Source organism: Ctenopharyngodon idella, chromosome 8 (assembly GCF_019924925.1).
Source record: "Ctenopharyngodon idella isolate HZGC_01 chromosome 8, HZGC01, whole genome shotgun sequence".
Lineage (NCBI taxonomy): Eukaryota > Metazoa > Chordata > Actinopteri > Cypriniformes > Xenocyprididae > Ctenopharyngodon > Ctenopharyngodon idella.
In genome coordinates, this window is record NC_067227.1 from 14686230 (window position 1) to 14713366 (window position 27137).

Genomic DNA, 27137 nt, shown 5'->3' on the forward strand with positions numbered 1-27137 from the left:
CCTTGGCTTCCTGATCACAAAAAAACTGAAAATGAAAGAGCGCCCTCTACGGGTCATCTAAAAAATAAACACTGGTCAAATCAAGGCTTGTGTAAACTTGACCTAGTAGTACAAAACATTCCTTCATTAGCTCACTAGAAAATCTTTGTAAGCTTTTTGAACAGGGAACGTTATTGTTCTTTTGTGAATGCCCACTGTGGCTACAATCAATATATACTTATTATATATCAATATATACTAAAGATGAGAGTAAACACCTGCAGAACCATTGCTGCTGGACTAAAATGTTTTTGTATCGAGCAGGCAAGATGCAATGCATTATCTTGCTGAAATCCCTGTTGGCCAGTGTGCTGACACATATACTGCACTCAGCAAGTCCACAGACGTACAGGAATGCATATCTATGGACTCCAGGCAGAACCGCTGACTTAATGTAATCTGAAACCAATCCTGGACAAGCTTACTGATTCTAGGTAACAAACTCACATCCGGACAAAGAAAGACACATTATAAGCCAGACATGTGTAAAAACATAACACTTTATACAAGTAGGCTGAAAAAAAAAAAAAATTCAATGAATACACAACTACTTTACAAATACAAATGCCATTGTCCCCTCCCCCCACTTCTGAGTTATTTACATGTGTTCCTGACCCAACATCAATACAAAAAGATGCATTTATGACCGAAAGCCCCGTCAGTATATGATTTAGATACATAGAGGGAAAGTCTTGATTTAAGTCTGTTCATTACTGATAACAGGCCAACGTAAACACACTAACAGCCAAGCTGAGGTCTGACTCAACTGACTAATGGTGACATTGTTCATAACTATGCATAAGAAAAACGGAAATATTTCACAGATGTGTTTTCAGCAAATTGAAGTTGGGAGGGCGATACTTTCCACAGCTGCCACTACCATGAAACGGCTACAGTGCAGGATAGTTTTTCTATCAATTTGTTGTTAAATTACATTCTCACAGAAACATTTCACACACATCAAGTACACATCACTAGACAATTTTCAGGTGGTATCCATCCATGCAGCTGAACTTGTTTTTATGGTGACGAGAACTCATTTTTAGGGGAGTTTTCATGATACAAGCTAATATATTCAATTCTTCTATAGGGAGGGTGCATTCGAATGGGTCACATATATCAAACTAATGGTTGGCCATTTCTACATCCCAAAAGGAAGAGTTTGGTTTGCAGAGCCTCGCTAATCTTGATTATCATCATCATTAAATGCTTCAAAATGGATATTTAACGACACAAATGACAACACCACACCTATTGAAAAAAATTATTGGGGGGGACACGCATATAATTCGACTGATTGAACATTATGAATAATGTTGAGACGATCTGCCAAAAGAGTTCTCGGCGCGCCAAACGAAGTGTTGAAGTGAAGTCGATCCAAACACACTTGATCCATGACCTTAATGATGTGATGACACGTTAAACACTGTATAAACAGAGCATGTAGCATGGTAGAAAAAGAACAGCGCATTTGACGGCTCAGTAAAGAGTTTCAGTATGAAAACAAGCCGTCGTATTGTTGTAAAGTCATGCTTTACTCCTGAGGGAGAAGCCTCAGTTAATAAGCCATTAAAACAAACTGCAAAAAAAACAAAAAAAAAACAGATTGGCCGTAGAGTGAGGGCCGTTGGCAGAGTGATGTTTGATTAGCATGAGATGTGGTTATCTTACGAGTGTTACTTCAAATTGTAAAAAGCTGCATCCAGACAGTCAATGGTGAGTTCCTGTATTACAAAGGGTCAGTTTTCCCAAAACAAATGGAAATAAAATTCAGAGCCCTATGTTGTGCCCAGGTACTTTCTCTTCCTATGACTCTCTAGCTGCCACCGCTGGGTTTGGCGGGGGTTTTGGAGCGCATGGCGGCCCCAGTGCGGGTGTTTCCTTTGCCCTGCTGGGGCTGAGGGGTGGCAGCGGCCTGCTGCGCTGGAGTCTCGGAGGTGGGCGCCGCCACAGCGCTCTGCTGCTGGGCGGGGCTGTGTGGTGGTGGGGTCTGGATTTGAGGGGAGGCGGCTGCTGCTGTAACAACCTGCTGCTGGAGAAGCTTCTGTTGCACCACCTGCGCAGCTGTGGCGGTGCCTGCGGGGATGACTTGCACCTGGGCCTGTGCCGAACCTGCAGCGGGTGCCGCCTGTGTAAGGGCCACCGTCTGAGGCTGAGCCTGAATCTACACACACACACAAAATCAATTCAGGTGCCATTAAAGAATTCATTTGAAATGTCTTTACTGTCACTTTTGATCAGTTAATAATACTACTGAATGAAATGATTAATTTCTTTAAAATATAATAAACTTTTGAACATTAGTATATATTAAAGTCCATGTAAAGGCAATTCAGAGATTTGTTTCTAAACACATTATAAATGTTAGAAATGTATTGCTGAAAACACATTACAAAGACTGTGAACTATGTAGTACTGAATTGTGGAGTTAGACCGTTAAACAGTTTTTCACCATTTTTGTGTTCAGGATTTCAGGACAAACACTATAATAACTGTCGATGACACACTGGAGCCACCGAGCATGGCTCCGCCCCAAACACTATAATAACTGTCGATGACGCACTGAGCATGGCCCCGCCCCAAACACTATAATAACTGTCGATGACGCACTGAGCATGGCCCCGCCCCAAACACTATAATAACTGTCGATGACGCACTGAGCATGGCCCCGCCCCAACCACTATAATAACTGTCGATGATGCACTGGAGCCACCGAGCATGGCTCCGCCCCAAACACTATAATAACTGTCGATGACGCACTGAGCATGGCCCCACTGAGCATGGCCCCAAGTGAAGTTAATTTTGTGAAGAGCCACCTTGATGGAGAGCTGAGGGTCACCACCAACACCTGCCTCTGCAGTGAAAATTTTACACCAGATAGTTTTACAAACTTTCATCGGAGACAACTGGGATTCACTAATAATCCTGTTACTGGTGAATGGGGTCAAACCGTCTATCTCCTACCCCGGCCTTCATCCTCCCGTCCCGCCGGCATCTGGCGCCATTGTCGGCAATACGTGCCCACCAATGAGTTTAAGTTGCCTTGTGCTCATAGGGGCTTTCATACTTTTCATAGTTCCTAGAACTATTGGCGGAAGTACCCGGATTTTTCAGTGTTCGCAACGCAGGAGCTAGAACCGACTTTAGTTCTAGGAACTCCTTTTGGGGGAACTAAATTAGCTCCTACTTCAGAGTAGGGTCTAAACCAGCACTATGGGAACTACCAGTGACGTAAGTGTATGCTGATTGGCCGAACGCATGCGAAACACCGATACCTGCCATTTTTAAAAAGCCGTGTACACACAGGTTATAGCCTATATATTTACTCCACAAACTAACTCTATGAACATTGTAAACAGTGGTAGATGGACCTCTCGAGTTAAGGAGAAAATCCAACACAACTTTGAAGGGACCAAGTGAAACATGATTATGTATTTCTGCTCAGCTAGTGACATTGGACATCAACCACATGGCAAATGCTAATACTTTTTCATATACTGTCTACTTTCTTTGTATAACAGTTCTATCTAATAACATATTAGACAGGCTGTTAAACAAATTGTAAACTAATAAAGGCTCTGGCTCTGGCTTTCTCAGCAGAGTCAAAATAAAGGTCCGCCGCGCCATCAAAATAAAAGTCACAACAACAAGAGCAGCTTGTATCACTTCATAGTTCTTACTGGCAGTGCGAATGCAACCAGGAAAATGGCCCTAGGGGAACTATTAGTTCTCGGGGAACCACCTTGGTAGATAGTTCCTAGAACTACCCGGTGCGAAAGCCCCTAATGTTATAATTATAATAGGTCATACAGTATTTGACAGTTGAGAGAGGCGGCAGCTTTCCTGCGAAGGGGGGGTGGGGTTCAGCGCAGACAGCAGACATGCCACCAGCCTTTGAGAGCAGAGAATACTGCTTATTTTTATTTTTAACTTATTTTATTTACTTTTTTTTTTTTTTCATCATTCAAATTTGGCTGGGTGGTTAATAACACATTTTTCTGTGGTGTGATAAACTCAGAACACATTTAATATTGCTTTACACGGACTTTAAAAACCGCACCAAATGAATTTTCTCTCCATCAAACAGAAAGTGCACCAAACACTGAAACACTTACCTGTTGAGGTGACGATACTATTTGCTGCTGAACTATTTGAGGAAGCTTAGCGACCTACAAGCAGAAGGGAAAATCACTACAAAGCTGAGCTGGGGACTAATACCACATTCACAAAGCATTACATCGCACTGACTGCACATCAAAACATTCACATTCTGATCACACATGTCAGGCTTTGCTCTTGTGCAGGTGCTAAAGAGGTTGTAACAGTTTAAAGTGCCCCTATTATGCTTTTTCGAAAATTACCTTTCATGTAATGTGTAGCTGTCTGTGAATGTAAACGGTCTGCAAAGTTTTGAGCCGAAAGTGCATGATAAATAAAGTTATCGTCTCTCAAAACAAAGAATCGACTCCACTTAAACGAGTCGTCAGGAATTTGAATCCCACTTCTGTGACGGCTACACGTCACTGGGTAACATCTGCCTAATGCAAACCTATGCTCTTCATTGGCTGCCTTCAACATCTACTTTGACCCGCCCTCAAACGCAGTAGCTGGTTCATGTTGTGTATACATGACAAGAAGACGCTGTTTTCTGCTCTGCAAAAGCAAATTCTCTTTGTAAACACTTCCAAAGGATTAGGATGTGAAGAGTCATTGGTTAAAATTACCACAGCAATACAAAAACTGTATAACCTTTTGACCTAGTAATGACAAAGGATGGAGCAAGATTTGTTTTACAAACTTTAATGTTACATCATTCATTCACGTTAGTGCTTGGCTAACGTATGCGCTGTTATTGATAGTCAAATCATACCAACATGTGCACCGCAATAAATTAGAAATATACACATCAGTTTGTAGATGGACATACACTTGTTAATGCTGATGGTGAGGAGTTACAGTTGCAACATCTCATGATAAACGTCAAACTGAGTAGCGCATCACTGATAAACGTCCTGCTCAAGTCGTCCTTGTGATAGAGGCTCGGGCTGAATAACTTCCAATAGTTCTTCCAATGTTTTATCATCGGACATCGCTCGAATTGATATGTAAAATCGACGCCATCATTATTGTCTTTTCAGTATGTAGGCTCGCTGAAAGGAGGGATTTAAAGAGACTGAATCATTGGACGAGTCGTTTGAGAATCACTGAAAAATGTGGTGATGTGCAATGTATGAGAAAATGAAAGCTTTTTTTGAACTTTGATGCATGTAAACCTGTTATGGGAGACCTCCAAAACAAAATTAGAAACCTTTAAAATAGCATAATAGGGGCACTAACCAACTGATAAGCTTTACATCCTAACCACTAGAAAGCAAAAGGGAGAGTTTTACCCTAAAGAAGTGCCCTATATAAAAGTTAAAGAAGGAGTAGCAGAGGTGTGTTAGCAGAAGCAGAGAGCTAGCTTTGGCTCTTTTTTCGTCATGTCTTGCTGAAACGACTGTTCGATACACTCAATAGGGTCCTCTGGGTGCATGAGAGAAGATATCTCATGGGTTGGAATGGGATTTACTGTATAACCAGACTTTTTGGAATGCCCTTACTTGCTGGGATTTATGCTCTCTTTGGAATATTGTGGACTATTAAGGAGAAATTGTGGCAGTTCAAACCCAAACTTAACTGGACTACAAAGAGATGTCCTAAGGTCTGGAGTACTGACCTCCCAAAGGAAAAGAGACTAAGGGCGTACTCACACTAGGCACGGTTGCCTTGTACCACTTGGCGCGATTGTCCCCCCCTACCCCCACACCCGTACTGCGCCCAAGCCCACATCTTTAAGCGGGCACGGTACAAAGTGATCACACTAGTCAAATTGAACCAGACTTTGGGGGTCAAATGTGCTCGGGCACGGTTAAGATCTCCTAGTGTGAGTACACCCTAAATGACTGTTGTGGGGTATATGTGACAGATGACGCATGCCACGTGCTTTTTCTGTTTGAGAATTTTTGTTTCTTTGATTTCTTTAATTTGAATGTTTCCTCTTACTAAAGCTAAGAATATAACTTGTTTGGCTACACTCCCTCAATGTATCTGTCTCCTTAGTGAATGCATTGGTAAGGGTTACAAGGTGGTCGCTGTAAAAAGCGTAACGTCTTACCTGTATCTGCTGTGCTGTAGCAGGTTTCTGCGGCTGTGTGATTGAGGTGGTGAAAAACTGGGTCTTAATGCCGGGCTGCAGTTGAGTAGTGGCGGCGTACGTCACTTTCTGCTGCTGCTGGGCTGTGGTTTGAGCAGCCTGCTGAGTGCCAAGCTGAACAGAGAAATAAAGAGGGAGAGGGGTGGAAGAGACATTTATATAGATAAAGCATAATTAAAAAAATAAATCACACTGGCTGATTGGTACCTTTTGCTGCACAGTAGCCTGTGTTTGCTGTGGCTGTGCTGCCTTCTGGACGGCAGCTTGCGCAGCGGCCTGCTGTTTTTGTCTGTGCAACAGCTGCTGAACTTGCTGCACCTGGAATGGATGGGTCACCACCTGACCACCTGCACACACACACACACACACAAACACACACACACACACACACACACACACGTTAGTCTACTAGAGCCCCTAAAAGGTTGTTATTGACACTTGGACAATGTAGACATGAAAAGAAAGCATGCATCTCCACTGCCAGAGTCAAGCTTGCATGGTCATAGACGGTGCAAAAAATGTCGTGTGCCACTCACTATAGGTTCAGTAAGCCTCTGGGTGATACATAATTAGTTTTAGAGTGGTTCACAATAATTTTGGCTCCAAATAAACTGAGATCATCACATGTTTGCTGCACATGCAGTACGGATTGCATCTAATGTAACTTATGAACACAAATAACTCTGGGTTCACTTTTGACACCAAATATAAGGAATATTTGGTATAAAATAAGTGCTTTTGAAGCCATGTCTGATCTAGTCAATAGTATACTTTTATAGCATTTATTAATATTTTGAATTTGCTTTTATTTTTATATTTTCAGTTTTCATTTTAACTTTAAAGATTTAGTAATTTTGTTTTATCTTTTGTCATTTTTTTAAATAAATATATAAAATAGTTTGCTTTAATTTATATTTATTTCAGTTTTAGCTTTAGTCATTTTAGTACTTACACTTATTTCAGTCATTTGTCAAGGCAACATTCCTAATTTTCTAAGGGCCTGTTTACACCTGGTCACTTCATGCGTTTTCTCTGATCCTATCTTATCCGATTGTAAAAAGACCAGGTGTAAATGCCCTCCAAAAGGCTTTCGAGACGGATTTAAATCCGATCACTCAGACCACTTCAGGAGGTAGTCTAAGAAGCATTCCAGATTAAACTAGACAAGTAAAAATGCATCTGGTTGTTGAAGCCACATATGTCAATTTCACTCCTCCCAAAATGTTTAAAAAATAAACGTGTGAGAGCGTGTTATAGGCTATATGAAATGCGAGCAACACGCATCGCCGCAGATGAAACTGAAACTCAACAGTCATCTTCATTTAAAGTAATGAGACTAAATTATCTTACCAGTGCTGATGCTGCTCTCTCTCCTATTGCGGTCTTTGATCTTGAGATTAGCTGATGATAAATAAAATGCAGCTCTGTTGCTTTCATTGACATGAACTCTGTTAAATTTGCATTTACCGCGGGAATTGAAGATTTATATCCTTTTTGCAGACACCTTTAAGTGGCCAAGTGTACATGGAACAGTTTTAACAAATCAGATAGCTATCTGATGAGTAAAAACACATGTGGCCAGGTGTAAATGCCCTAAGTTTCTTCAAATATACATTTTCATCTAATCTTTTGTTTTATTTTATGTTAGCTTTATTTAAATTACAAAAAACTTTTAATAGTTTTAGTTCACAATAACAACGCTGCTACTGCAACAAGTCTAACTGACTAGCAAGTGTAACCCTTAGTAAATAATGTCTTTCACTTGTTTCAGAGCAAGCCTGTACCTGTTTTCTGCGTCTGTCCGATGGCGACACTAATGCCGGCCACAGTGACGGGAAGGGTTGTGACTCCGGCGGAGGAGACCACAGCAGGAACTGAGACTACAGGAGGTGGTTTGGTCAGAGTCACCTGGGCGGTTTGACCTGGCTGAGCTTGAATAGTTCCTGGGGCTGGGACACGTGTCTGAATGAAAAGACATACATAAATATATATATTGATTGTGCACTCAAGTGTATGGGAAAGGGTTAGTCTAGATGTGTGTATGTGTGCTTACCAGTCTGGCCACCTGTAAGTTGGTGACCGTAGTGCCAGTGAGCACAGCTCCCGCTCTGGGTGCAGCGACTGTAGCTATCTGAGGGTTGGCCGTGGCCGTGGGTGTGGCGTGAACCTGCTGCGGCTGCTGAGTTGATGCAGCCTGCTGACCTTGAGCTGCAGCTACTGCTGCCGCAACCTGCTGCTGGGACATCTGCAGCTTCTGCTTCTTCAGCAACTCCTGGAGAGAATGAATTATTGAAAACATGACTATAAAGAAAGTAATTTGTCACTACAACGTCATCTTCCATACTAAGAGAATGTGTACCTGCTGTGGCTTTCCTACTGCTTTGATCTGTGGAGATGTAGCTTGTGGTTGCTGCTGCTGCTGTTGTTGCTGCTGTAACTGTTGCTGTCGGAGAAGCTGGAATTGAGCTTGTGTGAGCTGCTTACCCTGAGACAACTGCATACCTGGAGCTAGAGAAGCAAAAAAAAAAAAAAAAAGGTGTAAAAATACAATGATGGCAGACAGTCAAGCTAATTATATTCAAAAATAAACAATGCGGTAGTGTGACTCTCTGAATCGATTCGCCACCAGAGAACCCAAAACACGCATGGCTTCTCTAAGGATGGCATTTAGTCTACCTGGAGCCACCAGCGTGCGTGTTTGGGACTGACCCGGAGTCAGATTAGTGGACACCACAGCTGATGCGGTCACTGGGGTAACGGCTCTCACGCTCTGACCCGTCGCTATGGCAACGACCTCTGCTGGGGCAGCTGGTGCAGGCACTGCTCTCTGCTGAGTGTGAACCACCTGAGCTGTGGCCGTTCCTGCCGTCTGTGGGAATAAACAAATATTTAACAAATAAACAGGACAAAGTGGTGCAAATTAGAAAAGCCTACACAAAATAATCAATTGAGAATAATAATAAATCAAATTTGATTATTTTAAATCAAATGTGTGCTGTGTGAGGGTGGTCAGAACTCACAGGCAGGGCTCCAGGTATGACTGGAGATGCCAGACGTTTGTTTGCCTGGAACTGACTGGGAGGAACTCCAGCCACAGTGTTTACAATCACATTCCCACTCACTGTAGCCGTCGCTGAAGTTTAAACAGAAATATACATGAATGAGCACTCATGTCAACAGCACTCACAACTGTAGCAACAAGCAAAGTTTAAAGTCGTGTAATGTGAGAATACCTGGCTGGATGCTTGTGCCCACTGCAGCGGTCTTGATAGCTCCAGTCTTGAGAATCAACAAAACCAAAACAAGATCAACTTATTACACCTCAGTGATCGTATAACATGTATAACTTTTTTTTTTTTTTTTTTTTTTTTTTTTAGAAATTAATACTTTTATTCATCAAGGATGCATTAAACTGATCAAAATGTACATTAAAGAACAAATATAATATATATATATAATATATATATAATATTACAAAAGGTTTCTGTCATATAAATGCTGTTCTTTTGAACTTTCTATTCATCAATGCATCTCGGTTTTTACCAAAATATTGAGCGGCTTATTGAGCTGTCTGATAATAATAAGATAATAACAACATTGACAATAATATGAAATGTGTCTTAAAGCATATTAGAATGATTGCTGAAGCTTTGTGAGCAATAGACTTTTTTCAAAAACATTAAAAAAAAAAAAAAAAAAAACAAATTATATATATATATATATATATCTTACTAGCCCCAAACTTTTAAATGGTAGTGTATAAATGAATAACATAGATGTAAAATAGAAATGGGTAAGACCTGGTATTAACATTCATCTTGTAATGTTAATGGTAATCTACAGCTAAATACAAGTGCATGCAAGGTCCAGTGTGCATTTAAAATGCAGTGTTATAGGAGTCTAACCAGTACAGCGGTGTTGGGGACTGCTGCTGCTCCAGGTTGGCTGGGCTGAGGCACTCCGGTGGCCTGTGCACCTGCTGCAGTGGCCTGGGGCTGGGTTTGAGGCTGTGCGGCAGCTCCCTGAGGCTGGGCGGCTCCTGTAGTCTGCTGCTGTTGTTGCTGGGCTAACTGCTGAGCCCTCTGCTGTTCGGCTAGTGCCTACGAAGGAATAGAGAGGAGGGTTTAAAACAAGCAGCGGTCAAAAAAAATATTTATAAATAACAGTTTGGGGTCAGTAAGATTTTTTTAATGTTTTTTAAAAAAGTATCTTATGCAAAGCTACATTTATTTGATCAAAAATACAGTAAAAACTGTAATATTCTGAAATATTACAATTAACAAAAATAACTGTTTTTGATTAATTTTAATAAAAAAATAGTGGTCTCAAAATTTGAACTGCAGTGTATATGTATATGATGTCCAATTCAAACTAGACTCAAAGCAAAAAAAAAAGAAAAGTTTTTAAGCAGTTCATGAACCAAATCTCACCTTCTTCTCTTTTGCGATTCTCTCAGCTCTCTGAGAGGCAACCTGGATAGGAGGCAGAGGTTTGTCGTAGCTTATCCCGCTGTACACAAAAGAAATAAAAAATGAGGTGCTGTTTAAACACAAATATATATCAAATTTAACTAAATATGTACAATATTTTGAAGACTGTATCTTCCAACAGACTTTTTTTTTTTTTTAAATGATCAGTATGAGGCCAAAATGGCCAATATGAAAAGTACATTACTTCAGGACTTATTTTGTACAAGAATTGTAACATGTCAGAGTCTATACCTCTCAGCCAGCACAGAGGCATGCTTGGGGTTCTTCTGGAAAGGATTCATGCCCAGTCTAGAAACAAAAACACCCAAAATTATGAAGCGGATTCTATTTTTGCTTTGACAAAATTACAATCAAATATTACAATTAAAAGTAATTTTTTTACATCCTGACAATCTAAATCATCAAGTTGCTTTTAATGCTGTTTGTGTGTTGGACACTGCCTGCACTTACAGTGGTTTTATGGGTGGGCTCCTCTTGCTAGCGATGATTTTCATTAGCTCAAAACGGCTGTTGTACAACTGGATCTGTGTGGCATTGTCATCCTGTGTGTAGATCTGACAAGTGCGCAGAGGACGACTGTTCTTGGACTGCGCAGGACAGAAAACCAATATCAGCCAATAATACAAAAAAAATAAAAAAATAAAATCCTTTACCATTTTTTTTTTTTTTTTTTTTTTTTTACATACCTTATAAATGCTCTTGGTCTTGTTCTTCTTAGGGTTAGCTTCATATATTAGCTGCAGGACAATTAAGTCATAAGTAAAATGTTAAAGAAAATAAATAAGAGAGCCCACAACCAGGTGATACTGGTACAATCTCTCACCTTGCCCTCCTCTCTCGGAATGATGACGTTCTCATAGCGGTTACGGCATTGCTTTGGCGAGCGGTAAATCCTGCTGCAGGAGTTGACCACGTCACTCACCAGGTCCCAGTTAGGAGTGTGAGCTGGAGACACGATGGTCAGGTTCAGAGGAAGTTCCAGTAACTGCTTTACAGCCTGTCAAAACAGAATTACAACCTCAGCTTATGTGTGGTTATAATACACATGCAGTGATAATGCAATAACATTTTGGATCTAGAACCTGTAGCAGGGCCCAGTCCTCACTGATGAGCCACTCAGGGTTGTCCTGTCCGGCCTCCATGGCTGGTTTGAGCAGTGAGGGCAGCGGTTTGGCGAACGGAGCCTGCTGCTTCAGAGAGAAGTTCTTTTTCTGATCTTTGCCTTCCCGCCTCACCTTGAGAAGACTGGCCTTATCAAAGAGAGAGCGCGGAGGAATCACTGATTCTCCATGGCCCTTCTTTTTCTTACGTCCCAGAGCTGACAAGAGGGGGAAGAGAGAGAAAGAGAGAATTTATCATCCATTTGAACACAGCAAGTTCAGACGTCGACAGTGTTTCTTGAGCAGTCAAACCTGATGGGTCCATGTGTCTCTTGCGCTCTTTGCGGACGTAGACCGGGGGCAGTTTGGACTCGGGCATGGGTGCAGTGTCATACATGAGGCAGATTACAGAATCAATGTAGATATCGTTATCATCCTGCGGAGGAGTTGGGGGAGTCCACAGCTACAGAATAGAGGAACAGTAAGAGTTAGAAACAATTTTCAGACTTTCTGATTTAATACTGGGGTGTATCTCACAAATCAAGCCTATTTTTAGTATCCTGTAGATTTTTGGCATTGCAACATTTTTTGACAGTAATAAGCACATTTCCTCCCAATTTATCTTATTACAGTACAACAAAAAATCTCATTCTGATTACAGTTTATGAGATGAATGAGAAATTGTAAATCATTTATACATCATGGTATTAATTGTTGTACTGCTTATTAAAAGAGAATGAATGCAATTTATGTCAAAATGCATATTATTTATATATATATATATATATATATATATATATATATATATATATATAAAAAATAGTTGCGGTAAATTGAGTTTTTGTGAAGTTCAAACAAAATACTCCCTCCTCCTTTTATTTATTTTAAGAGTGTGAAGTCTTCAACTTACCGGCATTATTTCTGTCTGTCCATCTTCATTCTCGAAAACATACTCCTGTAAAGAGGATGGGGAAATGGTATCAAATCTACACTACATGATATCACTACCTACCTAAGATGTTTAAGATATTTTTTTTTCAAAAAACCTTCAGACTAAATTTGGATTTACTTGGTTAAAAACCTTTTCAAAAGTATCAACAGAATAAAACAAGTTTCTCAAAGGGGTAAAAGTATTACAGTCCAGCAAAATATGTTTAATGGACAGTGGATTGTACCATGTTGTATGCATCCTCTCTGGTGTAGGTGAACAGATCCTCCTCATCTTCTAGAATCATTTGTTCCTCTTTCTCCACCTTCACTTTCTGTTGCTGCTGCAGCTCCCAGCCTCTCTTAGCAGACTCTATGCGCTCCTGCAACTCACACAAACATAGACAATTAAACAATCTGTACTGAAGTACTTACAGGGTGGGCATAACACGTGAATTCTCATATCTAAAATCTGTTTCATACCTTTATAACCTGTTCATCCTCACTGATGTGCAGATACTCCAGATAGTGCAATGCGTATCTCTCAATAGGAGTCAGCTAGACAACAAAACACAAACTTCAATCAACACATCACATTCATCAACACTTCACCACATCTTCTTTTCTTCATTTTTCGCAATGTATTTTTATGTGTCAGAAATATACTGTTCAAAAGTTTGGGGTCAGTAAGATTTTTTTTAATTAATACTTTTATTAATTAAAATTAAATTGATCAAAAGTGACAGTTTTAGAGAAGATCAACAAAATGTTTAAGTAACTCTAAACTTCTATAACATCACCTGCTCCATCACTGCCGCCAGCTCTTCTAATTGTGACGTCTCCTCTGTCATCCCTTCCTCCACATCCATCTCGTCCTGTCCTCCCACTTCCTCTTTATCACTTTTCACATGTCTGTTTACCTCCGTCTTCTCCTCCTCATCTTCATATTGGGTCTCCAGTCGGATGGAATTCAGTGCCTGGATGTAGGGTCTGGCGACGTGAGGAGGAATGGATTCAGATGGGGAGGGCTCCTGGTGAAGGACCACAAACTCCTCCACTTTCTCTCCAGATCCGGCCTCTACCTCAAACAGATCCTGAATGGTGCGCTGTGAAAGGCCAGCACATATTTATAATGTGAGCATTATGTGGCTTGTGAGCGTCAGGCTCTGTTCCAAAGCATATTTAGCTGACACGTTGTCTACTTCCTATATAGGTTACATCCTACCTGAAATGTAATCTCATAACTGACTAGGTTTTGAAACACCCTCAATGTAAAAGATAACAGTGATTGCATGACTGTAAAAGTGCAAGAGTGGGTCTACATGAAGAAAACAGCTGTGTTTACCTGTGTTAAAAAGGCCAGAGTGTAGTCCATTCCCTGCGCAGCTACCTCTCGTATAAGGTCTTTAGTCCCATTCTTCAAGAGCTTCTCCTCAATGGAGTTCCCGCTCTCCAACCTGACAAAGTACAGCATCAGTATAAAAGCTCACAAATATAAACCTAACAAGTAATTTAAATTTAATTTTGTCCATCAGTCTGACCTGTAGATGTGGATGTCTTTGGAGCGACCGATCTTGTCACACCACTCCTGCGTGCGCATGTCCATGCTGGGATTTAGGTCCGTGTCATAAAACACAATTGTATCTGCGTCAAACACGTGGCCCATGGCCGAGCAACAGCGATTGGTCAGGATGGTGCAGAAGATCTGTCTGTTGCGGTTAAACCTCTTGACCTGCACCTGAAAGCAAACGGGACATGAGGAACAAGATGAGCTAAGCGTTGTGTTTTCAACACAAGATGACCAAGATCAGACGTGCATTTATTAGTAGTGGTGTTGATAGTGTTTAATTGATGTATTTGCATCTTTTGAGGCTCTGTGTGGAATTAAATCCAACAGGGAGGGAAGAGTGCTCAATGATCTGCACTTTCAATTACAGCTCAGAAACCCACACAGCCTCAGCAGGACCAGGACTTGGCAAGGGCAACAGACAGCAAAAAGAGAATATATTGCTCTAGGTCTCTTACCTGTCTCTCCTCCACTGACAGACTCTCATCCAGCCGTACGTAGGTGAGGAGACGGTGGTCTAAGAAGGCCTCCAGTATGTCTAGCATGCTAGCCATCTGGGTGAAGATCAAAACACGCCTGTTCTCGACGCTCAGCTTCTGCAGCAAGATGGACAGCGCCTCCAGTTTTCCTGCAAACAGATACAGGAACATTGTATCAAATAATGTCATGCCATACTTTTTTATTCGTTTTTTCTCTCAATGAAATTCTGTTATTGCGGTATTATCCAAATTGGAAAGAAAGACACCATCTGACCGACATGTAAAGTGGCCAAGCACAGTTCGTGACTGGGTAGAATAAGCTGCAAAAGTGAGCCAAACTTTATGCTGATATTTATTTATTATAAAGGTGACTAGTATAACACATACACTACCGTTCAAAAGTTTGAGGTCGGTAAGATTTTTTAATGTTTTTGAAAGAAGTCTCTTATGCTCACCTTATTTATTCAAAAAATACAGTAAGAATAGTAATATTGTGAAATATTACTACAGTTTAAAATAACTTCTACAGTATTTCAATATTTTTAAAAATGTAATTTGTTCCTGTGATCAAAACTGAAATTTCAGCATAAATATTCCAGTCTTCAGTGTCACATGATCCTTCAGAAATCATTCTAAAACATTTATTTTTACTATCAATATTGAATGTTTTGATTAATATTTTTGTGGAAACAGTGATACTTTTTTTTTTTTTCAAAAGTTCAAAAGAAAAAGCATTAGTTTGAAATAGAAATCTTTTGTAAGATTACAAATGTCTTTACTGTCACTTTTGATCAATTCATGTGTCCGTGCTGAATAAAAGTATTTATTTAAAAAAAAATTCTTACTGACCCCAATTTTTTAAACAGTACTGTAAAGGAAGAATGGTAGCTATAGGACGGACAGAATATATGATGATATGTTCAACTAAATTTTAATAGTATATGTAAAGCTAAAATCTGAAGGTAACTATCCATACCCGAATCCATTTCCAGCATATGTATATCAGGGAAGCTGGCGACAGGAAGAGAGGCTAAGTTACGGATCTCTGCGTTGTGTGGAGCAGACACGTCCTGTAGCCGTCGCCTGAATGATTTTTGTGCTATACTGTAAGATGGTGGAGGATTGGATGCATACAGCTGAGGGGGAGGGGCCACAGCAGCAGGAAGTATGCAGGAGAACCTAAAATATAACAGGAAGCAGAATTAGCTCACAAACAGCTCACAAAGCTGCTTTCATGGTAAGGAGTTCATCATCAAATCCAGACCTCTTCAACAAGATGTTTGCTGCCGCCTCCTGCTCCGTGTTGGAGAGAATCGCTGAGCGGAGTGGAGCCACTGTGGACACGCATGTCTTCTGAGCCCTGATACAGCTGTCTCTGCCAACCCAGGACCAGCGGGAGTGCTGGGGAGCGGGGAAGGCCGGTGGAGGGCGTCCCTCATAAATGGAGCAGGTCTTGATCAGGTCTGAGCCATACAGCACGGAGCGTGAGGAACGCCGTTCGTTCACGTGAAATAAACTAGCCAGACGCTCTTTCAGCTGCCTGTTTCTTTCCTCACTTGACTCCTAAAGAGACAGAAAGACAGCGTTCAGTGTTCACAACTATTCAATTCAATAGGCTTCATCATTTCCTTTAACATGTCTTGCAAACTCACCTGTGTTGTGGCGTTAGCTGAGTGTTTGGCGTTTGTTTCTGTGTCTGCGGTAGTTGGAGTGACTGTGGTTGCCATGTTGGTTGCTTTATGGAAACAGGCAGAAAGAGAGTTTAAGTTGAAATGATCTAAGACAGCAGTAGAATATCACATATTTAGGTCAGTGGTTCTCACCCAGGGGGCTGGGAACAACTAGGGGGCCTCAGCACACTTTCAAGGGAGCGTAAGATGGCTTAAAATGATTTCAAATGAACAAAATTGAATTTTTTTTTTTTTTTTTTTTATATGTTCAATCAACAACTGTCATTTTTGACTGCCAGTGTTCCCACGGTCAGGGAAGTTTTTGAAAATTTTTAGAACTGAAATCAATTAGTGCTGTCAACGTTAACGCTTTAACGCATACAATTAATTTTTTCCAATTTAACGCGTACATTTTTTTAACGCAATTAACGTAGCATGCATTTTTTCTGTCATCCTTTGGCTAGCGCTACAATATATGATCACCCTCTTAATCATGCAAATGCTTTTAAACCATTCAAGCGCCAAAAGAGAACGTGCAGAGAATGTCCTTTCTCCTCACACGCACACAATGCACAGAAAGACCCGCGCAAGTATCGTGCGTACAGAGAGCACACCAGAATCAAGTTCTCTTTCACGCTTGAATGTCAAGTATACAAAAAAAAAAAAAAAATGAAAACAGGTAGCTAAAAGCAGGTACTGGAGCAACAAGTAGCAGTAACATCTGAACCTACATAGATGCCCTTCAAAAACAGTCTTGAGCAGTGTTGCCAAAAAGGTTGAGAACCACTGATTTAGGTGATGGTCAATCACTGATGAGAATAACAATCAGCTTCAGGATGGAGCAGTGTCTCACCTTGTGGTGTGGAGGTGGCAGGGGGTGGCGTGCCTGAGGAGTTCTGGACAGGCACTGCCTGGGGCACGGTAGGCATTACCATAGGTGGTCCCTGTGGCCGGAGAAGAGGCTGTCCGGGGGCTGACACAATCTGCAGGATGTTGCCTAATGCAGACACATACATAGCGTCACATTTAGCCACTGAACACACATAAAAACAACTGACACAAGTGACTGAACATGGCAGTGAAATGAGACAGAGAGGATGAATATGGGCTGGACATTACCGAGTGTACCTTGGAGCTGCAGGGGCTGGCCGGTGGTGAGCTGCCGCAGCTGACTCGGGGACAAGGTGAACTTGTTTCCCTGGAACTGCAGGGTCACAGGGGTCTCTGGCTGGGTGATGCGGCCCTGTCCAACTAACTGAGCAACCTTCACTACATCTCCACCTTCAGTAGAGGAAAAATGACTACTGTTAAATTACAGTGCAAAGAGACTAAAAATGTATCTCTTGAGAAAAGAAAAGAAAAATTTTTTTAGTTAGTTTTGGGGGTGAGCACGGAAAGGGACATGCGCAACCAGGGTGTGTTAAATGAAAGACACTTTCACAAACAAAACCTCACAAATAAAAACCTGAAACAAACAAACTGAAATCAGTCTGACCTGTTTACCAGAGCAAATCAAAGTGGGTGCAAAACTTTGTTTGTTTGAAAGGTTTTCCATGTAACAATAGTTACATGGGGAGCAGCGCCCACAAGCCTGATGCTCTTTAACACCCACAGAAGAACAATAGCCGTGTTTCCACTGTCGGGCCAAAAGCGAGCATGCTAGTGGGTGCCAGGGCCTGTCACGTTTCCACTCATTTCCGGGGCTTGATTGTGCCTCCTTGGGGATTCCTCGGGGCCAACGGACAGGGGTTTTTGGCCCACAGAATACCTGGGTCCAAAGCGGGCCAACTGGGGCTTGTGGAGTGGTAATGAGCAAAGGCAGAATTTATCTGAATCAGAAGAGGGTCAACACCGCTGCTTATTTCCCATGTTATCATATCAGGCTACCAGATAACAAAAAACATTTAAGACATTTTAAACAATTTTCAGCTCAAACTCACTTTCGGACACCAGCTAGTGTATATGAAAATAACTAGTGAAATAACTTCCGTTTGCGATTTGATGGGGATTCTGCTCACCGTATCAGGCAGAAATATATTTATATGTAATGCTAAAGGCTACTTATGCTAGCCATTGCCATAATAAATACACATATGATTATGGAAAGTACCAGAGACCGTTCGAAGAACAAAGACAAATCATATATGATTTATATTATTGTGTATTTACTTGGTTTCATCGGTCTCTTCCCTGTGTCATTAATTACATATTATTCCAGTTACTCATATAACTCCTGTTTTCTGTCTGTGAGCTCCCTCTGTTTCTCTGGCTGAAAGGATAACAGTATAAAGAGATGGGAGAGATCGCTCAAACCTCCTCAGATTGCATAATTTTGTGGAAAATTAAGAGAAATGCTCATTCTTCTAAAGAAATGTGACTTATGGTATATTATTAAGATAATATTTTTATTACCTTACTAAAACTTACTTGTTCTATGGAGGCGTGTTAAAGACGTGTTTTAGGGTATCGCTATGGGGCTACTGGCCTGACAGTGGAAACGCAGCTTGATTTTGGTCTCACAGCTTGAGGTCTGAGGCTATTGGCCCCGCCTGGCACATTGTTAGCCTTTGGCCTTCACTGGCCTGACAATGGAAAAGCGGCTAATGAAATAAACGGCTCTGAAGAAAAGCTGCACTGAAAAGATAGGGAGGCAAAACCATATTAGAAAGCTTCTGGATCATCTTCAGCTGAGCTGCATGAAAAACAAAGAGATTAGTCATTAAACTGCAGAAGGGAAAACAGAATAAAAAGGAAGGGAATAAATGTGTCAAAAAAAAGAAGTGAAAAACTGGAGGCAGCAGGTGCAGTCCGGAGAGAGATCTGGAGGGCTCATGCTTGTTTTTTACAAAGGGTGAGGAGAGAAACCACTGTAGGTCATCTGCTGAAGCCAAAGATTTTTACACATCAAATCAGACTGGAGATATGCCAGCACACACGGTGTTGATTTGTTTGCAGACACAATTTGGGTTGAATTTTCACCATTAGTTCCTTTGGTGGAGGTCTGTATGCATGCTAGCCCACTTCAGCAGAGCCGTACCGTAGTCTCTGATCTTCACTCAGGTTGTTTACTGCTGTGCTTGAGGGCATGATAATAAGGAAATGTTTAAGTGCAGGTGCACAAGGGAGAGAGGGCAGAGAAGAGGGCCGATCTGCTGTCGGTGATGGGGAGGCCACTTACTAGGCAAGCGTGCCTGGGCCTGGGAGCTGAGCACCAGCCTCTGGGGTACCAAACTGGGCTGGAGGGGGTGGGTGGCAGGGGCGTGAGGGGTCACAGCAGGCATATTGCTGACCCCTGTCACCGCCATAGCCAGAGGGGTAGAGGGGGGATTAGGGGTGGCTCCTGTTGTGAGTGGTCCTGATGAGCTTTTGATTGCGGAGGCTAAGGAGGAAGAGGTGGAGTTAATAATCTGAATGGACCATTCGGAGCGAGTGTAATGGGGGTAGAGGATTAAAAAAAAAAATCTGTTATTTGGGTCATACAATCATATTATATTATACAGATTTTGGTTGAGTGGTGCTTGCCAAACTTGCAGCCACAGTGCTAGAAAGTTGTGCACAGATAAATTGCATTGCTATGTGATTGCTTAAAGTCATCATGAAACCAAAATGTATGGGAAATTGCAGTGTTTATTATAAATTATTTATCCGTGCGAATTATTTTTGTTAATTTTTTTGTGTCCTTGTAATCTTTAATCAAAAACATTAACTTCCCCTCCCCTCGCAATGACATGTCTTCTATGATGACGTGTGCATCTCATATGAGATCACAACAATTAGTAAACAACAACTATCCTATCAATTCCCATTGGACAAATACAGAAGGAAAAAAAAAGTTGTTCATAATCTCCATTTCATGCTGATTTATAGTTTGGGTTAGCTCAACCAAAAATGAAAATTCTAGAGTTAGTGATTACAGCGTACCCTCAGAAAACATCACTTATGGGCCCAGTTTCACAGACAGGGCTTAGCCTAAGCCAGGATTAGGCCTTAGTTCAATTAAGGCATTTAAGTAGCTATTATAAACTTTCACTAGAAAAACATTACTGGTGTGCATCTTGAGACAAAACAATGACACTGACATATTTTAAGATATGTCAGTGCAAGTTGCTTTCAGTTAAAACAGCTCAAACATGCATTTTAGTCTAGGACTAGCTTAAGCCTTGTCTGTGAAACCGGGGGATGGTATATTAGTTTAAGTAATTAATTAACACTAAGATCAGAGATAGCAACATATAACGCACAAAATAAAACTGCTTCCTAGGAACAAATAACTGACGTGAGCATGTTTTCTGGGGAGGAGAACATCTGCATTAAAAAGCATCTGCAAAAATATCATATCACTTCACAAAAACTTGCAGATTGTGAGTTATGGGTGTAAGGGCGTTTTCACACCTATGGATCATTTGTTTTGTTCTGAAACAGGGACTAAAATTTGTTACAAGGTTGCATTTTCTTCTTGGTTCGGTTCGCTTTCACAAGGCAACATTTCAAAGTGTACCAAAATGTGTTTATGCAAGTCACATGCGAGTACAACTGTCCTCTTATTGGTCAGAGTTTTCTCAGCATCATTCATCAAAATGATTGACAGATTAGTTCCATGATCTTATTGTTGCTTTATTTGTAACTGTCGAGACACACGCAAACACTATAAAAATGTTGCCGTCATTCACGCTATTAAATTATATACTAGATTCGGATTAATACTGTGGCAAATTCAAACGCGCTCTCTCTGGATCTCCCAGCGCTGTCTAGTAGGCTAACTGTGACCAAGGGGGACAATGAACTCTAGTGCGATTCAACCAAACTAAATGAGGCAGGTGTGAAAGCACCCTAAGTGTGGGAACACATTTGTGTAAAAAGTCTTACCCTGTGTGGAAGTGGTTGTGGTAAGAGGTGATTTGCCCCTGGGCTGTGTGCTAGGAGCAGCAGTAACAGGGTTGGTAGTTGTGGTGGGGGCAGTAGTTACAGCTGTGGCACGAGGGGCTTGAGTGGTGCTGCTAGTCATGGGGACAAGACGCCCCTCTGGTTTAGTCCCATACTGCACTGGCAGGAACAACCTGAAGTTACAAACATCCAACAGTCAGCATCAATTCATCTGGGCCATTCCTGTTGTACATTGTCATGTCAAGCAAAGTATTAAGAAATATACCCATTAAATTAAACAATAACCTGCGCCATAGTTACAACGTTCTGTAGCAAGTGAAATGATTTTTGGTGTGAAAACAACAGCACCAACATCAGTATTAGCAATGTATTGTGTTATTAATTTGTATTAATATTATACCTCATTGGTTTGATCTTGCATGGTCTGGGCCGTGCTGGTGGGTCACGTGCACTGTAGATCTCTTCGATCAGCTGTTTGGTCATTCTGAGTTTTGGCAGAGCCTCCTCTGCCTCATAACGAGTCAACTTGCCCTCGTTACTGATCAGGTCAAACGGTGACATATCTACAGTCTGGAAAAGAAAATGGCCTATCAGTCAACAAATATCTTCTTCTATCTTACACAGTCCATGTGTTTATTTTCTCTTGCTTACCTTCCACTGGTCCTGCTGCAGTGCAGTGAGCAGTAATGATGGGGTGTTGTACTGAAGTGGCTGACATGTGTAAGAATTGTGTGTGTCTCTGGGTTGGATCAGGTCTGGATGGTTGCAGATCTTCTGCAGCTGCATAAGAACCTCCAGGACTCTGACAAAATGTCCTGTCTTTAGAGCCTCCTGTGCACTAGAGGGCAGTAGAAAAACAGAGAACCACTCAAAATGGATGAAGTGGAGACAAGCTAGTTAAGATGTGTTTGGCTATGTGTGTCCTGTACTGACCTGGGCTGGATGAGGATGTCCTCATACATGCTCTTTTGCCTCTTGGACAGACGGCACTTGAGAATGTGCTCGTACTTCTTGGGCATTTGCTTTTCTACATCTCTCTTAGAACGACGCAGGATGAAAGGCTGAATCATCTACAGCAGAGAAGAATAAAACAAAATTATGACCGTGATCAAAGTCCCTTTCAAGGAAAGTCTGTTCACTCGGCAGCCATATTTGCAACGCCTCTGGGCAGCTATTTCAGACATCCAAGACCAAGTCCCATCTATTTGAATGGGGGAATCCTGAAATCTCAAAAACTGCTGGCCGAACTCACAATTAAATAACATATATCAAATCAGCAACAAAATCTAACATGAACCGACCCATAAATGTGGTTTCTTATGCGTCAAATAGCATTAAAAAAAGCATATAATTTCAGATTAGACTAGCCAATGTGCATGTACAGTCCTAAGCACAAGCCTCAGGTTTCTTTTGGAACGGGAGCTTCCAACAGCAGCTGCAGTGACGCAATGATTTTACCGATCAGTGATTGGCTCTTTCACTTAGAAGGCGGGACGTATTCCACCATATTGCGTGTTGCGGTTTCACCCATTCATAAGTAATAGGAGTGCACCGTCTTTGTAGATCTACAGTCTTTGCCGTGGTGCTCGAGCAAGGTAGTTAACAGAACAACATCAGAAACAACTTCCAGCAGGCCTCACCCTGTGCAGTCTGATGACCAGTTTGTGGCAGTAGTCCTGGTTCTGATCGGTGCCGTGTTTGATGGGGAAGTTGAGGTATGGGTGAGTGATTCCAGGCAGAAGGAAGTGGATCATGGTCCATAACTCTTTCAGAGTATTCTGCAGAGGTGTGTTGATTAAGAGGATCCTCTGCTGACTGTTGAGAAGACAGAAGAAAAATCATAGAAAAATTCTAACTTTTACAGTATATTTTAATCATACAAAGTTTTTTTAAGCTTACATTAGTAAATAGTAGGGATGCACCGATATTAAGATGCCGATAAGCAGCTATTTATTTTTTGATGTTGTGGTAGATAACTGATACATGGATATTAAATTTCTATATAATTTTGTCTAAATAAATAATTCTAAAAATTATTGATTTTAGTTTTTGTTTTATTTATTATTAAATTAATATTTTGAATTAGCTTTTATTTTTATATTTTCTGTTTATATTTTCATTTTAATTTTAGTTTAAGTTTTACTAATTGTGTCATTTTGTTAGTTTTTTTTTATATTTTAATTTTGCTTTAATTTATATTTATTTCAGTTTTAGTCATTTTAGTATGTCAAACATTTCATTTCAGACTTTTTTTTATTTAAGTTTTTATTATTTATATTATGTTTCAGCTCTACTTCAATTACGAAAATAATTTTTGATGGTATTAGTTACAGTTAACAATAACACACGGAATGCTATAAGTGAAGTACTAGATGGTACTAATTTATTGTGCATCCCTGGTAAACAGCAGTTAAAATCTACCAAATCTACTGTAAATATTTTCTCAAATGATAAAATCTCGAAACATGACACCAATAGATACCAAATGGAAAATTGTTCCAGTGTTTTGCCATGTTTCCTAACCTCTTTATGTTGAAGATGGTCTCCCAGTGTTTCTCAGTCATGTTCTTGATGAGCTGCACCTCGTCCAGCACCAGGTGCCTCCATCGCCTCCTCAGAAAGTGAGACTGATCTTTCAACAGAAGCTTGTATGAAGTCACACACACGTGGAAGCTGTTGGGCTCACACCACCTCTGCACACATTAGACAACAGTGGGAATGTAAGAACAGACAACAGGGAAAAAGGTGCCCACTTAACTAAGGATTTAAATGACCTACCAACTCATTTGAAAGCTATTTTGGGGAATTATCTAATGCAAAAAATCTTTGACAACAGGACTGGATTTACAGCAAGTGTGGTATGCGAAAGTACATAGCAGGCTGGCTTGCTCTGGTTCATACCGATCTCTTGTATCTGCGCTGCCTTCTGCTGCCGAGGTACAAGAGTATCTTCAGTCCAGGACACCAGCGTTTGAACTCCATTTCCCAGTTCAGCAGCTTACAGGTCCTCACCACCACCAAATGCGGCCCCCAGATACCTGCAACACCCACAGGACACCAGAATGTGTTGCATTTTATTCTTAAATTTACAACAACAACAAAAAAAAAAACCTTAAGAAAACATTTTTATTGTCTATAAATGTGGTAAAAGTGTCTGGTTGTGGTACCCTGGTTGCAGGCCAAGTGAGCGAAGTAAGCCACAGTCTGTACTGTTTTGCCGAGGCCGGTTTCATCTGCCAGGATGCCGTTGAGGTTTTTGCGGTAGAGGTTTGCCAGCCACTCCACCCCAACCTGCTGGTACTCTCTCAGAGAGCCATGCAGCAGAGCAGGAGGAGAGGAACGACTCTGAGAGGAAAGGGATAATGAGTGATCAGACTGTCAAACACAGCGAGCCCACTTTGAATTAAACAACTGCTCAATTAAATCTTTAATCTTCCTGTTTAAAACAGTCCCTGTGAGTAACAGCATAAGTGACTCACAGTTAGAGTGGTCCTGGCGCTGCCTTTGGGCAGAATCAGGTCCGTTGCTGCGGCAACCTCAGCGATATCCTTTGTGGGCTTCCCATCAGGGCCAGAAGCCGTCCGCTCAGCCCCACGGTACTCCATACTCAGCAAAGAGTCTATCAGCACTGCATCATGTGGACTGTCCAATGGAGAATTCATGTCTGAACAGCATAAAGAAAAACTGTTACTGCAACATCAAGTCAATACACTGTCAAAAGTACTGATTTATTTGAATTCTTTTGTATTTCAGGGCTTTTATGGAGAATTTATGAACAGTTGCTTTAGTTCTTAAGCAGAAGATTTAGACAAACCATCAGCTTCCTCTCTGTCTTCATCCTCGCTCTGGCTGGGTGGCTGTGGCCACTCAAAGCCCTCGGCGTAAGCACCAGCGTACTGCTTCACCAGATCATCCAGTGGCACCTCAGCTATAAGACGCAGGCACATAGTTTATAGAAGTGGTTGTTTGATAAGAGTTTTCAGTAGCTAATAATAGATAATGAGGTTGTTGATGGCCTTGGCCAATATAATGCAGACGTTTAATAGCCCGAAAACATTACACATACAGAAAACTCCAGGAAATTAATTTTCTCAAAATTCACTCAAAAATAAAATTATTAGCCCATAAGAATTCCTGAAAATCATTTAAAATTTGCTCAATTTTTTTTTTTTGAAAACATTAAAATAAAAATAAATTATTAAAAAGGCTTTGCCAAGTATATAAATAGATTTACATAACTGACCAAGAAGGCATGATCAATGACCTCAAAAATGGCAAAAAGCAGCTATATATTTCAGTCTATTACTAAATATGCAATACTCTATACATAGTCTGATATATTTCCAAAATATTATTATTAATGTATTACTGTTTAAAGACATCAAGATGTAAAACTTACCTTCTTTTGTTAGTTCGGCCAGCTCGGCTTTCTGATCAGCTGCAATCTCAGTAGCCTCCTGCTCTTCTATTGTACTTTCCTCATCTTCAACTGCAAAAGAGCAACAGAGCGTTCAGCAGAGCACACAGACACACACACAGAAGAGAACGGTAAGCTATGTAGAAATGCAATATGTACCCTCTACATCTGACAGCGAGGTGCTTGACTTTCTCTTGCGGGATGGGCCAGTCTCCTGCTTAAATGGAAAAAAAGAGGTTCGAAGATTGTCGTGGACAATCAGAGGATGAGTAAAGCAGCAATAAGGAAGGATCTTGAAGAACTCATGGCGAAGATCTTACCCCTTTACTCTCTTTATCGGACTTCTCTCCGGATGACTGGGCCGGTTTAGCACACTGACCTGTAGCAATACAAAGTCTCTTCTGAATTAATAAACTCTGACAAACAGTTAAGACAGATCAGATATCATCATTACTCAATCTCACCTTTACTCGCAGCCTTCTGCAGGCCAAGAACTTTTTGTTGTTTGTCATAGATCTCAAATCGCAGCTTGATTTCCACAACCTGTGGTAAGACAGAAATTACTTAATATTCACATGTTTTTGAATTCCACTGCACTTCTTTTCCATTGTTTTTCTACGTAAACATGCACTAGACGGAAGTAAATCTAAAGTTAATTTAATTTAAATCTAAATTAAAATATTTAAATCTAAATTAAAATATTTAATGAAAAATGACAAAAACAAACTAAAATTAAAATGAAAACTAATAATACAGAAATGAAATCTAATTCAAAATAATAAATATTATAATAGTATATAAATAATACTAAAACAAGACTGGTATAAATAGTAAGTAAATGTACCTGTTCAATATTGGACCAGAAGTAGTCAACCCCACGAGCGATGGTGCTGGCAATTTGCCGCAGCCTCATCTCTTCCTCTCTCTTCTCGCGTTCCTCTATCTTCTTCTGTTCGTCGTGGTAACGTGCACATGTGCGCACAAGCTACCGACAGAGATGTCATTGAACTCAAAATACAAGCAAAATTTTAGCCTGCTCTATAATGAATTGTCACCGGCACTATTACATGTAGCCGAATGCACTGAGGTATCATCTATGCTAGAAGTTAGAGAGCAATCGGCTCAATTAATACCATCTGAGACATTTCTACTATCAGAGACTGAGATCTTCTCACCTTCTTGGCAGCAGCCATCTTCCAGCGCCTTTCCTGGGCAAAGTCAGCAGCCATCCACTGCATCTCCTCCAGCAGGTAGTCCCACTGGGATTTGGGCCTGCAGGCCTCCAGCAGCTTGGGTAAACGGCTAGCTGACCACTGGCCTTCTTTACGTAGCTCTGCAATGCGCTGGTGCACATGACTCTCCTACAATGCA

General features: G+C 40.9%; 1 protein-coding gene across 12 annotated transcripts in view; it reads right to left on the reverse strand.

The window, feature by feature from the left end:
• Positions 1-521: 521 nt before the first annotated feature.
• The window catches only part of ep400 (E1A binding protein p400), a 37447-nt gene continuing 10831 nt past the window's right edge, over positions 522-27137 (reverse strand). For 2 of the 12 annotated variants that reach the window (XM_051902675.1, XM_051902668.1), the window contains 48 exons: positions 26942-27127; positions 26611-26751; positions 26231-26309; positions 26087-26145; positions 25926-25983; positions 25749-25838; positions 25164-25277; positions 24829-25013; positions 24517-24694; positions 24251-24387; positions 23873-24042; positions 22990-23164; positions 22283-22419; positions 22001-22187; positions 21750-21919; positions 21332-21522; positions 19644-19844; positions 17585-17746; positions 17319-17462; positions 16448-16530; positions 16060-16358; positions 15772-15974; positions 14775-14944; positions 14291-14487; positions 14095-14206; positions 13550-13855; positions 13233-13307; positions 12998-13132; positions 12733-12777; positions 12135-12285; positions 11805-12040; positions 11546-11719; positions 11409-11459; positions 11173-11309; positions 10954-11010; positions 10663-10741; positions 10138-10332; positions 9466-9511; positions 9253-9365; positions 8909-9101; positions 8592-8740; positions 8286-8504; positions 8017-8194; positions 7583-7633; positions 6440-6579; positions 6194-6346; positions 4155-4208; positions 522-2203 (listed from right to left, as the gene is read on the reverse strand). In XM_051902675.1, the coding sequence (XP_051758635.1) occupies positions 1856-2203; positions 4155-4208; positions 6194-6346; positions 6440-6579; positions 7583-7633; positions 8017-8194; positions 8286-8504; positions 8592-8740; positions 8909-9101; positions 9253-9365; positions 9466-9511; positions 10138-10332; positions 10663-10741; positions 10954-11010; positions 11173-11309; positions 11409-11459; positions 11546-11719; positions 11805-12040; positions 12135-12285; positions 12733-12777; positions 12998-13132; positions 13233-13307; positions 13550-13855; positions 14095-14206; positions 14291-14487; positions 14775-14944; positions 15772-15974; positions 16060-16358; positions 16448-16530; positions 17319-17462; positions 17585-17746; positions 19644-19844; positions 21332-21522; positions 21750-21919; positions 22001-22187; positions 22283-22419; positions 22990-23164; positions 23873-24042; positions 24251-24387; positions 24517-24694; positions 24829-25013; positions 25164-25277; positions 25749-25838; positions 25926-25983; positions 26087-26145; positions 26231-26309; positions 26611-26751; positions 26942-27127 (7113 nt within the window). In that variant the 3' untranslated portion in view covers positions 522-1855. The remainder of the gene's footprint in view (positions 2204-4154; positions 4209-6193; positions 6347-6439; positions 6580-7582; positions 7634-8016; positions 8195-8285; positions 8505-8591; positions 8741-8908; positions 9102-9252; positions 9366-9465; positions 9512-10137; positions 10333-10662; positions 10742-10953; positions 11011-11172; positions 11310-11408; positions 11460-11545; positions 11720-11804; positions 12041-12134; positions 12286-12732; positions 12778-12997; positions 13133-13232; positions 13308-13549; positions 13856-14094; positions 14207-14290; positions 14488-14774; positions 14945-15771; positions 15975-16059; positions 16359-16447; positions 16531-17318; positions 17463-17584; positions 17747-19643; positions 19845-21331; positions 21523-21749; positions 21920-22000; positions 22188-22282; positions 22420-22989; positions 23165-23872; positions 24043-24250; positions 24388-24516; positions 24695-24828; positions 25014-25163; positions 25278-25748; positions 25839-25925; positions 25984-26086; positions 26146-26230; positions 26310-26610; positions 26752-26941; positions 27128-27137) is intronic. The other 10 variants (XM_051902669.1, XM_051902671.1, XM_051902670.1 and 7 more) reach the window with 10 other exon arrangements.